General features: G+C 56.8%; 1 protein-coding gene across 3 annotated transcripts in view; it reads right to left on the bottom strand.

Annotated features, from left to right (window-relative positions):
- BCAR1 (breast cancer anti-estrogen resistance 1) overlaps nucleotides 1-13,730 on the bottom strand; it is a 39,488-nt gene that overhangs the window by 23,405 nt on the left and 2,353 nt on the right. Inside the window, exon 1 of one of the 3 annotated variants that reach the window (XM_011946008.1) lies at nucleotides 12,347-12,597. The exons of the other annotated variants lie outside the window; for them this stretch is intronic. Coding sequence (XP_011801398.1) covers nucleotides 12,347-12,496 — 150 coding nt within the window. The 5' untranslated portion in view covers nucleotides 12,497-12,597. Of the gene's footprint in view, nucleotides 1-12,346; nucleotides 12,598-13,730 lie in introns of those variants that run through there. 3 annotated transcript variants of the gene reach the window in all.

The following is a 13,730-nucleotide window of genomic DNA, read 5'->3' as shown; positions in this document are numbered from 1 at the left end:
CGCCCCCCACCCGCCACCCCGAGGCTCCAGGCCCCTGGCCGAGGCCAGGCTTCCAGCCTAGGGCGCAGGACACCGCTTTCCAACAAATCCAAGTCCCCGCCTTCCACCCGGACGAGAACGCACCGAAGGCCTCTGCAAATGCCTCCACTTCTGGGAAGGCTGCCCGGATTGCCTTCCTCCTCCAGAGCCGAGCCACGACATCAAGCCGACTTGTGTCTTTCCCGCTAACCAACCCCAGGGCATTCATCGCGTGTCCATGGGCCGTGGGACTCAGATCTGAATCTAGTGGGAAAGAGGAGGGAGCGTGCGCCAGCCTGCAGGAGAAGAATCACCACCACCACAGCTCCGACTGTAGACGGGCCCACCGTGTAAAGACCCTAGGAAATGAAGCCTCAAGCAAGGAGGCTGGCGACCTCTCAACCCTGCACTTTTCACGGGCAGCACCTACCTTCCCCCCTGCATTGTGCCGACATCTGGGGACTCTAGCTGAGCTGATCTGCCTCCTCTCATTACTCATTCCTACGGTCAGTCTAAAACCTGGGCCCAGTATCCTCCTGAGTCCTGCTCCAACTCATCTGCTTCAGCAACATGGGGTAGGAGGGTGGCACTGGGGGAATGAGGGAGACAGAAGGAAGAATCACCCAGGGGAATCGGAGTGGAGACAACCTTGGCTCTCCTGAGTCGCCCCTTGCTCGGTTGCAGGTCAGTGACTGTCACCCCCTGCAGCAAAACCAGGGTGCCAGAGCCCCTGGGCCAGGCCAGGGATGTACAATCTGCAGGGAGATCATAGGAGGAGCCTGGTCCAGACCAGACAGGACCCTCAGTCAACAATCCTGGGCCACTGGCTGAGCAAGGCGATGCCATGAGGCAGCTCCAGTGGCAGGGAAGCAGCAGGGTAGACCCCGCTTCACGCAGCAGAGAATTCTCAAGCATGGCCTATGACAGACATAAACCTAGGTGGGCCTGCAGCTGCCCCTCTGCCTGACACCCAAGGCTCAGCCTACACAGCATCTGGCGAGATGTGCCGCCTTAGCAGGCCCTCTCCCCTCTCTGGGCTCCTTTCTCATCTGAAAAGAGGCTAGGGCAGCCAAGGTTTGGCTGCTCAGATGCTCTGGGGAGCTTGTTTAAAAGCAGACTCCTGCGTCCCACCCCTCCCAAAAAACTGGATGTCTGCATTTCCTCAATATTTGGCTTGGGAACCATTAACCAGAACTCACAGCACAACGGGTGAGGAAGGACCAGTGGGATGGGACACAGCATGACCCAGACTCCTCAGGAGGAACAGAACAGCTCGCCAACACCCTATGCCTCCCCGACACAGCCCACCTCACCTCAGAAGAGGAGCCAGCCTTCAGGGAGGCTGCTTGGAGCATCTCCTCCTGCTTGTTCCCAAGAGCTGTGCCCCGCCCCTCCTGCACCGACCCTGTCCAGCCACCCACTCCCTCAGCCTGGCTGGCACACAAACCAGCTTCCCAGAGAGCAGGTCTGAACCAGCGGGACCCTCAGGAGCCTCAGGTGATCCCTGGGCTGCCACTTCTGTCGGGAGGGGAGACCAGGCCTCATGGGCAGGCAGTGCCCTGCTGGCAGGGCTCCAGGCAGGAGTCTCTGCAGGGACGGGCAGGGACACAAAAGGCCTGGCCCTCAAGGGAGCTGGCCCCTGCTCCATCCTAGCTGGCCAAGGAGGGGGGTGCATAGAGGAGGTGGATGGCTGGGACCCTGGGGGATGGGACCCTCCTCCCCCAGGAGCTGGATTAGAGCAGCACTGGGGGTGGGGCTGCTGGTGTGAGCAGGAGGCAGCAAAGGGAACAGGCTCCGACACAGGCATTTCAAAAATTTGCTCGTTTTCCACTTAAATTCCCTCCCCCCAAAGCCTGTGCCTCCCAGAATGGCATTTCCGCTTTGGAAACAAGGCCCCAGGAGTTAAGCCCCAATGTGTTGAAGGGGATGTAGCTGGGGGGTGGGGAAGGAGCACCCACTGGGCAGGCTCTGGCTGGGGTATAGGGGGCAGAACCTCACCCCACCCCCAGTCCAGCCTCCCGGACCTCTCCTGTCAAGGACAGGGATGCAGCCCCACATACCCAGCAGAGCCTCCACGCCCAGCCAGTGCCAGGGACCCTATGCCCATGCACTTATTTTGTGCATACACCAATCCTGCAAAACAGGCTCACCATTAGCTCCAGTTTGTTTTTTGGGTTTTTTTGAGACGGGGTTTCACCATATTGGTCAGGCTGGTCTCGAACTCCTGACCTCAAGTGATTCACCCGCCTCAGCCTCCCGAAGTGCTGGGATTACAGGCGTGACCCACTGTGCACGGCCTAGGACCATTTTTCACATGAAGAGACTGAGACCCAGTTTAGCAACCACTGCCCCATCCCACACACTTCAGGGAACAGAGGAGACTGGGCCAGGGAATAAATGGAGCTGCTAGACCTCAGCCCACCCTGCAGCTGGAAGGGAATCTAGGGACAGGGACAGCAGCATTCCAGGCTCAGAAAGCCAAAAACCCTTGTCACACTCAGACTACAAAAGGACAGGCAGCTGAGACCTAAGCATCCTCCTCCCTAGTAAATATGAGTTTAGCACTGGGGCCAGCACCACCCCCACCCCACTGAAGTTTAGCCCCATTGGTGAGAAGGGGTGCAGTAAACATTGTTGACTGGATGGGACCTCAGAGGTGGCCCTCATGGGATGCGCTGGCCTGTGTGACGAAATCTGAGGCTGCCCTAGTCTGAAGGATGGCGGTGGTTAAGTCACACATAAGTGCAGAGGCACATACTTGCATACACACAGTACACATGCATGCGCACACACACAGTGGGACTGGCAGCAAGGAGAGAGGCCCTGGATGAGAAGCAGCTGGGAGAGGTTGTTGCCGGACCAAGGGAGACAGCTGCAGACGATGTGGCCAGGGCACCAGCACAGGGCCCTCCCAGACAGTTGTGTCATCCCAGGAGTGGCCTGGCACCTCAGCCAGGTTCAAGATGAGCTCACAGGCTGGAAGGGATGTCTCCAACCCCTCAGGGCCTGCAGTAGCTGTTTGTACAGAAAACAGGTGGACCCAGCACACCAGGACACTAAGTGTCTGGAGTGGAGGGGGTTATATTGGACCCAAGTGGAAAGAAAAGTCTGGGATAGGGTTCCTGCTCTTTGGACTTCCTGACGTCTGCCTTCAGGACAGACCCAATGCACAGAAGAAGTTTTCTTGCTCGATGTTCACCAATGTCCACTGCAGCATTTATGACAGCGAAGTGTGGAGCATAATATCAATGCCAACTCTAGGGGACCAGTGAGACAAACCACAGCCCCTCAACAGAATAGTTTGCAGCTATTAGATGGCCTCTTCCAAAGACTGAAATAATGCAAGAAGATTCTTACAACAAACTCAAGTGAAAAGAGCAGGTTAAAACTGGCTTGCACAGTGTAAAGGCCCATAGCCCTTCCCCTCCTGAAGCCTTGGCCTCCCAGCAGCAGTGAGGGTGGGCTTGGTTGATGGCCGGCTCTGGGAGCGCCAGCAGGAGAGGATTTCCTGAGGCCGGAGGTGAGCACTGCCAGCCCCAGGAACAGGAAGAAACGGTATCTCTGGAGGGCCAATGAGAGCTGACGCCATCCTCCTAGGCTGGACACTCACAGTGGCAAGCTCAAAACCCAGGAGAGGCCAGGCGAGGCAGCTCACGCCTGTATTCTCAGAACTCGTGGGAGGCCGATGCAGGCAGATCACCTGAAGTCAGGAATTCAAGACTAGACTGGCCAACTAAAAATACAAAAATTAGCTGGCTGTGGTGGTGGGCACCTGTGATCCCAGCTACTCAGGAGGCTGAGGCAGGAGAATCGCTTGAACCCAGGAGGCGGAGGTAGCAGTGAGTTGAGATCATGCCACTGCACTCCAGCCTAGGCAATAGGGCAAGACTCCATCTCAAAAAAACAAAAAACAAAAAACAGCCGGGCACGGTGGCTCATGCCTGTAATCCCAGCACTTTGGGAGGCCAAGGCAGGCAGATCATCTGAGGCCAAGAGTTCAAGACCAGCCTGACCAACATGGTGAAACCCCGTCTCTACTGAAAATACAAAATTAGCCGGGCGTGGTGGCGTATGCCTGTAATCCCAGCTACTCAGGAGGCTGAGGAAGGAGAATCGCTTGAACTCGGGAGGCGGAGGTTGCAGTGAGTCGAGATCGCGCCATTGCACTTCAGCCTGGGCGAGAGAGCGAAACTCCATCTCAAAAAAAAACCAAAAAAACAAAAAAACCCAGGCAAGGGCACGGAACTCTTGTGGACAGCACAGAGGTGAGCCTACTGTCACACCCAGAACGGACAGCCCACACCCCAACACCAGCCATTCCTCACTGCTGCCCTGGGACCAGGACAGACGACAGCTACCTGGAGGCAGAGAGAAGGGCAATGCCCCACACAGCTCTCACGGCCAGCAGAGCTCGCACCCTCCACCTCATAACCCAGGCATGTGCCTGCTGGAAAGCACCCCGGGTGACCCCAGACCGCAGAGCATGCGCTCGCTCAGGACTCAAGCTGGAGCTGTTGCCTTAAAGGGCTTTCCCATCCTTCCCTGCTCTCGAGGGTGGAGTGATTGCAGGGCAGGGTTTGTCATTACAGTAGCGGCTCTGACTATGGGAAGGTGGGCGGGCCCTACAGCCTGAAGCCAAATCCCTCCAGTGGTCATCCCCTTTGGCATGCCCGAGGCCAGTCCCCAGAGACCTGGGGTCAGGGGCAGGACCCAAGGTGTGTGGGCAGAGCTGCCAGGTAGGGGACACAGCACAGGGGTGGGGTGGGGCCTCCCTGCACTCCAAGTCCTGGCCCGCATCCCAGTAAATCCAGCCCTACGCCTCCACTTCAGGTCTGTCAGGAACAGCACTCGAAGAGGCAGCACAACTTTCCAAATTATCTGGAAATTAACAAGCAGCAGAGGCCCCTGCCGGAGGTACCTGCCTCAGAGAGAGGCACAGCTCCCAGCGGCCCAAGGCTGGAGTGGGCCAGCAAGGCAGCCCCGGGGTGCCATTCAGAGGCTCTCCGCTCACCCCAGCGACCCCTTCCTCTTGTGCACCCTCCTCTTTCAGCTCTCTCCTCCTGCCCAGCCTCCTGGGGCTGGCAGGTGGGGCGGACACCAGCACAGGGCCCTTCCAGACAGGTCCTCCTGGACCAGCAGCGCCCCTGTGTGCAGTAAGGAGGGGCCATGTGCGCTCTGCCCTGCTGCTGACCACCAGGTCCCCCTCCTGCATCTGTGCCCTATGGCAGAGGTGACCCTTAAGCACTGCCTGGGGGAGGGGAGGAGGGGAAAGAGAGGGGCTCAGTCCTGGCTGGAAGGGGGAAAGAGGGGCAAAGGGGCAAGTTCTGTCCTCGTCCTCAGAGAGGAAGCTCCATGGCTGGAGGCTGCCCAGCTCTCCGCTGACTGGCCGGTGGGCAGGGATGAGGGTGTGGTCAGGAGGCCTCCCCAGCCCAACCCAGCCCAGCCATATGCTCTCCCATGGCAACCAGCCCCAGCATACTGGGCAGAGGGGGTGACTTCACACACCATCTGCTGCCCACTCCTGGCTGCTTCCGCAGAACACAGGTGCCCACACCCACAGACACCCACCCGGCCACTCTGGGGTCAACAGGCCAGGGGCCAGTGGAGTCACAAGAGGGGACCCTGGAGGCTCTGCATGGCAGTGATGGAAAGAGTGAATACAGAGAAGACAGAGCTGTGGCAGCCATAGGGAAAGCAATGCTTTTTTTTCCCTTTTTTTAAAGGCAAGGTCTCTGTCACCCAGGCTGGAGTGTAGTGGCACAGTCACAGCTTACTGCAGCCTCAACCTCCTAAGCTCAAACGATCCTCCCACCTCAGCCTCTTGACTAGCTGGGTCTACAGGTGTGCACCACCATGCCTGGCTAATTTTTTAATTTTTTTGTAGAAATGGGGTTTCACTATATTGCCCAGGCTGGTCTCCAACTCCTGGGCTCAAGCGATCCTCCTGCCTTGACTTCCCAAAGTGCTGGGATTATAAGCGTGAGCCACAGTGCCTGGTGGAAAAGCAATGCTTTCTCTCCCTCCCTGGACAGACAACATCATGGGGATAGGCTGAGCATCCCACTGGAGCCTACGCCAGCCTACAGATAAAGGCTCCTTTGCCCTGGGAGACCCAGGCTTAGACTAGAGGAAGGGAGCAGATATTAATGACTCCAACTGGCCTTGGGCCTTCAGCCAGTCACTGTACTGCTCAGGTCTCAGTTTGCCCATCTGTTAAATGTACCTACCACGGATGGCACAGGTGGCCTGCAAGCACACAGTGGCACCCTAGTGTCCCACTGCCCGCAGCACAATCACACTCTGCGCCGTCATACACTGGCCCCACCCGCTGGGCACCAGGGCACACCCTCCCTTGGCCTACCCCATGTGCTAAATCCATCCCCCAACCAAGCCCTCCCTGCTCTCCCTATAGGCTGCACAGACACCGCTCCTCAGATGCCCTGAACATCCCTCACCTTCCCTGAAACCTTGTCTGAGAGACGGGGGCAAAATCTTTCCCTGGAGCTGTGTTGCCCCCAGAGCCACCCGCCAACACTGGAGGCAGGCAGGGTCTCCTCTTGGACTGCTCTGGGGAAAGCAGGAAGTGGCTGGTTGCAGTCCCTTTCCTTATGCACATTATAAAGCAACACTCGTGCATCTGCACCTCCTGACTGAGGTCTAACTGTTGGCAGCACTGCTGTGTAAAAGGACAGCTGTGTCCTCAGGGAACTCACACTCCAAGGTGTGTGTTAAGGGGCACAAACATAAACGCTTGCAAAGCAGACAGCAGAGGGATGCGGGAAGCTGTTCTACGCAAGGTACTTGAGGGCTTCTCTGCAGAGGTGACATTTGAGCAGATGGGTGAATCTTTTGCTAAGATTCATTATGCAGAAAAAAATAACAGCAAAGATTTGTAAAAATAGCAGAGGCAAGTCAGCTCCTTCAGTGTGAAGAGCCAGGGTGGCCTCAGGAGCACACAGAGGAAACCCAGACGCTGGGGGCCCGGGCTGAGTCTCCCTCTACCCTCCTCAGTCTTGGCTCAGTGGTGCATGCCTCCTGGGCTTGGGGATTCCAGTGCTGGGGCAGAAGCAGCCCGGAGTGTCTGCCTGGAGGGGTGCCTTGGCAGATGGCAGGGGGGAAAAAGAAGAGAGAGCCCAGGAATCTGCGAAGGCTGGGAAGGAGGAGGAGGGACACAGGCAGCTTCTGCTCCATCCTCTCCTGCTTCCTGCTCTCCTTAGAAACCTCCCAACCAGGACCTCTGGAGTTGTCACTGGCCCCGGCAGAAACATAGATGACTCCACAGCCTAAGACACTTAACCTCCCAGATAACCTGCGAAAAGGCAGTTCAAACTCTAAGACACCTGGTGAGGGATGGGACAGGGAGGAGTGTGGTCATATCACTTTCTGAGCAAACAAGTAACTTTGGTAGATCCAGGATGTGGCGGCACAGATCTCAAGGCATACAATTGGATATCGGTTTTTATAAAATACTTAAATGGGGTATTTTGCCAACAATAGTGCTGGTGTTCCAGTACTTAATAACACACAGCACAAGCTGGCCTCAGTGGCTCAGTCCCAGCTACTGGGGAGGCTGAAGCAGGAGGATCGTTTGAGTCTAGGAGGCCAGCCTGGGCAACACAGCAAGACTCAAGACTCAGACACAGACACAGCACACTAAAGGTAGAGATAGATATCCATCCACAAGGGAATGGATAAATATCTTGTGGCACATCTATTACTGGAACACTGCTCAGCAACAAAAAAGAATAAACTGGCCAGGCGCAGTGGCTCACACCTGTAATCTCAGCACTTTGGGAGGTGAAGGCGGGCGGATCACCAGGTCAGGAGACCATCCTGGCTAACACAGTGAAACCCCATCTCTACTAAAAACACAAAAAATTAGCCAGGCATGGTGGAGGGTGCCTGTAGTCCCAACTACTCGGGAGGCTGTGGCAGGGGAGTGGTGTGAACCCGGGCAGAGCTTGCAGTGTGCCAAGATCGTGCCACTGCACTCCAGCCTGGGGGACAGAGCGAGACTCCTCGTCTCAAAAAAAAAAAAAGAATAAACTATTGGGGCTGGGCGCTGTGGCTCATGCCTGTAATCCCAGCACTTTGGGAGGCCAAGGCAGGTGGATCACTTGAGGTCAGGAGTTCGAGACCAGCCTGGCCAACATGGTGAAACCATCTCAACTAAAAATACAAAAATGAGCCAGCATGGTGGTGGGCACCTGTAATCCCAGCCACTTGGGAGTCTGAGGCAGGAGAATCGCTTGAACCTAGGAGGTGGAAGTTGCAGTGAGCCAAGATCGCACCATTGCACTCCAGCCTAGACAACAGAATGACACTTTGTCTATTAAAAAAAAAAAAAAAAGAATAAAACCAATATGCTCGATGAAAAAAGCCAGACCTGGCCGGCCTTGGTGGTTTATGCCTGTAATCCTAGCACTTTGGGAGGCCAAGGCGGGCGGATCACCTGAGGTCAGGAGTTCGAGACCAGTCTGGCCACATGGTGAAACCCTATCTCTACTAAAAATACAAAAATTAGCTGGGAATAGTGGTGGTCACCTATAATCCCAGCTATTCGGGAGGCTAAGGCAGGAGTATCGCTTGACCCTGGGAGGAAGAGGTTGCAGTGAGCTGAGATCCTGCCACTGCACTCCAGCCTGGATGACAGAGTGAGATTCTGTCTCAGAAAAAAAGAGAAAAAAGCCAGACCCCAAAGCGCATCTACTGTAGGCTTCCAGTTGCAGAAAGTTTAAGAACAGGCAAACTTAAGCCAGGGTGATAGAATCTTGACTGTAAGGGGGGCTTTTGAGAACTTTCTGAGGTGATGGAAACATTTGTTATTTTGATTTGATTGATGGCTACATGAAGGTCTATATTAATCAAAACTCATCCAACTAACGGTATGTTTAACATGTGCACATTTCACAACATGTAAAATTTACCTCAATAAGAGTTTCGATGGGTAAAAAATAAAACAAAGCAAAGAAAAAATACATGGCATTACAAATACCAAAAATAGATACTGCAAGCCCAAACCCACCATGCTACTCTTTTTGCCCTGACCATCTTCAGGGAGCTTCAAGTTAAATTTGGATGCCTACTGAGCCCAGGCTTTCTGGGATAATTCTTCCTCCTTCACAATACATTACATAATTCCAGATCTTTTCATGATCCCAGACTATTTGTGTCTTCTGCTATAATCTGCTTCAAATCCTTCTTGGAATTTGGCAGGGCTTAAATAATAAATTAAAATGACTGAAAAACCTTCCCAGTCTCTAATCCCCGTTGGAGAAGAATTAACTTCAGAGCCGCAACTTGTGACCATCTCAACAAAGCAAGCATACCTTCCACACCTCTACTGAGGTCCCCAACCTGTCCCCCAGAACTCTTTTCCTTTCTCCTGAAGAGAGGGAGACAATGGCCCAGCACACAAGGACTGAGAGTGAGCCACAGAAACAATGGAGCTTGACCAGGAGGACACACGCAAGGCTGTAGTGAAGCCAAGTCCGAGGCTAGGGGTGAAGGTAAGCACACAGAGGGAAGGTGGTATGGGCTCAAAGACACCAGGGCACCAGTGGTAGGAAATGGGGAGGTCTGCAGGTATCACCCAGGCCCCCCACTCAGCCTCCCGGCTGTAGGCCCCTCCCTTAAGGAGCCATGATCCTCAGGCAGAGGTGGAACCAGCCTCCCTCCAGGCCCTGCCTGCCCTGTGCTGACCCAGCTGCTGCAGACCACACCTGAGCAGAGGCCTGCACCACTGCAGTGGCTCCCGCGGTCTGCAATGCTGCCTCATTCCTGGGGGCACTTGGAGCAGGGCAGCAGCTGCCTAGATGCAATGGGCCAGCTGGTGGCCCCAGTGCAGGTCACTCTCTCTGGATGGGATGAAGACAAGGACCTGCCCATCCAAGGCTCAAGAGGCTAGGGTCCTGTGGGCCACGCCCGGGCAGGGGAAAGGCCAGGGTCATCCCACCACCAAGGCCTTGGCGGAAACCACACTGACCACAAAGAAAGGGCCACGGAACCCTGGGGGCAGAGGCCAATCAGTCTGGACCCAGCCCAGCCTCCTCCCCATGCTGGCTGCCCAGGAGTCAGAAATGGGGTCTGGGCCACTGCACTAGCCAACCATGGCCACATAAAGACAATAATCTCCATAGCAGTAGCTGCTGTTACTTAATTACCTTCCTTCTAACAGCTCTGGGCGCCCCTCACCAAGTTCTCACAAAACCCCAGGAGCTCTGTGCTGTTAACATCCCCATGACATAGAGGAGGAAACTGAGGCTCAGGGAAGTTCAGTAACTCACTCAAGGCACAGAGCCAACACTGCTCACTCTAGAGCCCTCACCCTTGACCTACCAAAACACTCTCCCCACCCCGAAGCAGCCTCTCCAGGAACCCCTTTCAGCCCCAAGCAAGGCTCTGAGGAGAGTGGCTGAGACCCCAGGCTTGCAGAGCTCGAGGTGAACGGGAATGACCTGGTGAAGAAGGCAGCCGGCTGGAGATCACTTCCTATAAAGGGAGGGACAGGCTGAGCCAAGGCCCAGTGGCCGGAGAGGGTGCGGCAGGGGCGGTGGCGCCTGAGCTGCAGACTTTGAAAATGGACACTGCCTCTTCCCACTCTCTCTGTCCACTGCCTGGCTGCCCAGGCCAGCCCTTCATGGCTCCTTGGGCGGCTCTCCCTCTCACACCACTGCCTGGCACAGAGCCAGTCCCACGCTTGCTGGCCAAGGTTTAAACCAGATGCAGGCTGGTCCACTCATCTCCATCTACCACTGCTGGGGCTGGCTGGGACTAGACCCACCATGCAACACAACCCTGGGTGCTACCTGCTCTGAACCCAAAGCTGCCTTGCCTCCCAGGGACGCAGAAGAGGTGACGCAAACTCATGTTTGGGAAGCCATAGGTAGAGGGTTGGCTGCCGTCCACAGTTCAACAGGCTGCGGCCCCCACAGGTAGAGGCCATGCAGGATGATGGTCATTTTATGGTTGTGGATCCTGCCACACTTGGCTCCCACCCTGGCTCCACCTCTCACTGGCCATGTGACCCCAGCAAGACACGACACAGGCTGTGAGACCCTAAGCCCAGTGTCCGGCACACAGGGCAGCATCCCTGAAAGGAGCCATCCCTCAATGAAGGAGCACAGGAAGAGCTGGAGTGGCCGCACTCACTTCACAGATGGGAAGCAAGAGGCAGAACAGATAGCAGGGAGGCCTCTCTGCAACTGGAAGCTGGCCTCTCACTTGGCGGGGCCGGGTGTGGCCAACACCTGCCACCCCTAAACATGGACTTCCAAGCCAATGCCAGCCAGAGGTCTGAGGTGGGTGGCACATTTCCTTCCAAATGTGTCCTCTCAGCTGTGGGAAGAGACAGGCCCAGGGCGCTGGGTAGCCATGCCCAAGAGGAAGGCATGGGAATACGCATGGGGTGTCCAGGTACCGCCTGAGCACTGCACTGCTCTATGCCTGGAGCAGAGGAAGGGGCACTGAGCAGGGAGCTGGGACGCCCTGGCACCTTCCCCTCTCTGGGTCTGGGACTCCATGTGAGTCAAATGACAAGGTGACACCAGCTGACCCCCGACGTGCCCCCTGCCCCAACACTCATGGGGTTGCTCCCCGCACAATCAGCCCACCAACCTCTCACCCTGCTTCCCCTCCCACCCCCTTCTGAAGTATCTTATTTCTGTGGGCCAAAGTGCCTGCGTCAGCCCATCTAGGAAAAGACTGCCCAAATGAATGGGTGTGCTTAAAACCCAGACGTGTCCCTGAGCAGTCACCACTCTGGGTTCCAAGGGCAGGGCTTGAGCAGGCGGCTCGGTCTGGAAGCCTCCACAGGGCCTCCTGAGCACATGAAAGCAATTTTTCGAACACTTCAAGACTGTTCCAAAAATGAATTCTCCTCTTGGCCCCACCACCTCACACACTGCCCAAGGTCCCAGGAGAGAGAGCCATGGTGATCTGCCAGCCAGGCACGTAACGGACAGATGGCGAAGACCCCTGCCCACCCCTAGCAGAATTCTTCTGGGCTGTGACTACAAGGGAGAGGGTACGAGGTGACTCGGAGCCCGTGATGATCTGGCCAGGTTGTAGGTCCCCACAACAGTGCCTATCTGTCCAAGTCCTACCCAGCCCGCCGTCCCTCTCGTTACAGATGAGGCACAGCGCCAAAGAAGGCTGCCCAAAGTCCTGTAACGCAAGGGGTCAGGGTGCCATTCCAGACTCTGTGTCCAGAACTTGGTTCTGACTGTGGACAACCAGACCAAAGCAAACGGGGACCTCCCCATAGAGGCCCACCCAGGCTCGGATGTGGCCAGAGTGACATTCCCTAATCACTACTGCCCTGGGACACCGGCCCTCCAGCAGGCTCAGGTGGTTCACCTTGTCCGTCTGTCCAGTGCCCACAGGAGCGGGGCTGGCCAGTCTCCTGAGGCCCTGGGCCAGAGAAGTCCAGAACTTTCCAGGAGAGCAGAGCAGAAGAGAGGAAGGGCTTGGTAGGCATGCTCTGTTTTCTTTCTTTCTGAAGACAAGGCGATTATGCTCTGAACCAGAATGGATGGTGGGGCTTACTTCAGCACAGTCTGGAAGCTCTCATTTTTTCATCTGTAACTGCATTACCACTTCTGGAGGTGGGCGCAAGCGGGCTTTTTAATTCCGCAATAACAATGCTTTGCACTTGGCCCGCCTCCCCTCCAGTCATCTGCACACACTCTGGAGTAGTTAATGAAGAGGCCACTTGCCAGGAAGCCCCCACTGCCTGCTTCATGGAAAGGATGGGGTCCTCCGGGTGAGGAGCAGTTCCAGAAACAAGGCCAGAGTGGACAGGGCTCTGGAGGGAGAATCCCCGAACGAGGCAGGGAAAGGATGGTTGGAGGCCACAGCTCACCAGATGCGGATGGTGTCCGCCTCCCACCTCAGTCTGTCCATCTGTAACGTGAGGCCTGGTCACCCAGGGTAGCCAGGATCACTTGCTGTCCTCAGGAGATGAGACTGAGATGCTCAGAGATGCCAGTGCCCAAGTGTGGAGCCATGGCCCGGGGGTCTGCCAAACCCAGGCTGCCCGGCCAGGAAGAGGGGGTGTCGGACAGAAAACGCCCACGGCCAGTGGGGAGGAAGTGGCGTCAGGGCCCCGGGGGTTCCGGGGGTTCCGCGGCGGGAGGAAAACTTCCCAGGCAAGTGAGCACATCGGTTGTGGAGGGCAGGCACGGCTCCCATCCAGACAAGCCGTCCTGGGGGAGGGGTGGCTCCGATGACTGGCAGAGATCGCGCCCCAACCTGGCCACCCCGGGGAAGTCCCGGGAGCGCCGCAGGGCAGCAATCCGAGGGAGGTCTTGGAGGGGCAGCACAGGCCTCCCACCCCCTCATCCAGCCCAGCAGTCCCGGAGGGGAGTCCCGGGAGTGGCAGAGACCCCACCCACTAGGCCTAACTGTCCTGTTGCGGGGTCCTGGCGGGCAGCAGACTCCCGCCTGGCCCAGCTGTCCCAGGGTTTTCCCGGACCAACAAAGAGCCTTCCCGACCCAGCCATCTTGGGGGGCTCCCCGAGGGGACAACACGGACCTCAGCCCGACCCGGCTCTCCTCAAAGAGAATGGAAAGGCTGAGGCATACAGGCCGGCTTGTGGGAGGCTCCCCGAGACTGTGCGCTCTCCCCCGGGGCCGAGTAGGCCCCAGTCAGGCGACCCCCAGTACGGGAGCCCCCGCGGCATCAGGCCCGCAGCTGGCGGCGCGAGGAGGTC

This window comes from Colobus angolensis, unplaced genomic scaffold (assembly GCF_000951035.1).
Source record: "Colobus angolensis palliatus isolate OR3802 unplaced genomic scaffold, Cang.pa_1.0 Scaffold248, whole genome shotgun sequence".
In the NCBI taxonomy this organism is placed as follows: Eukaryota; Metazoa; Chordata; class Mammalia; order Primates; family Cercopithecidae; genus Colobus; species Colobus angolensis.
Note: the sequence above shows the minus strand (reverse complement) of the source record. Positions and strands in the feature narration are given on the sequence as shown.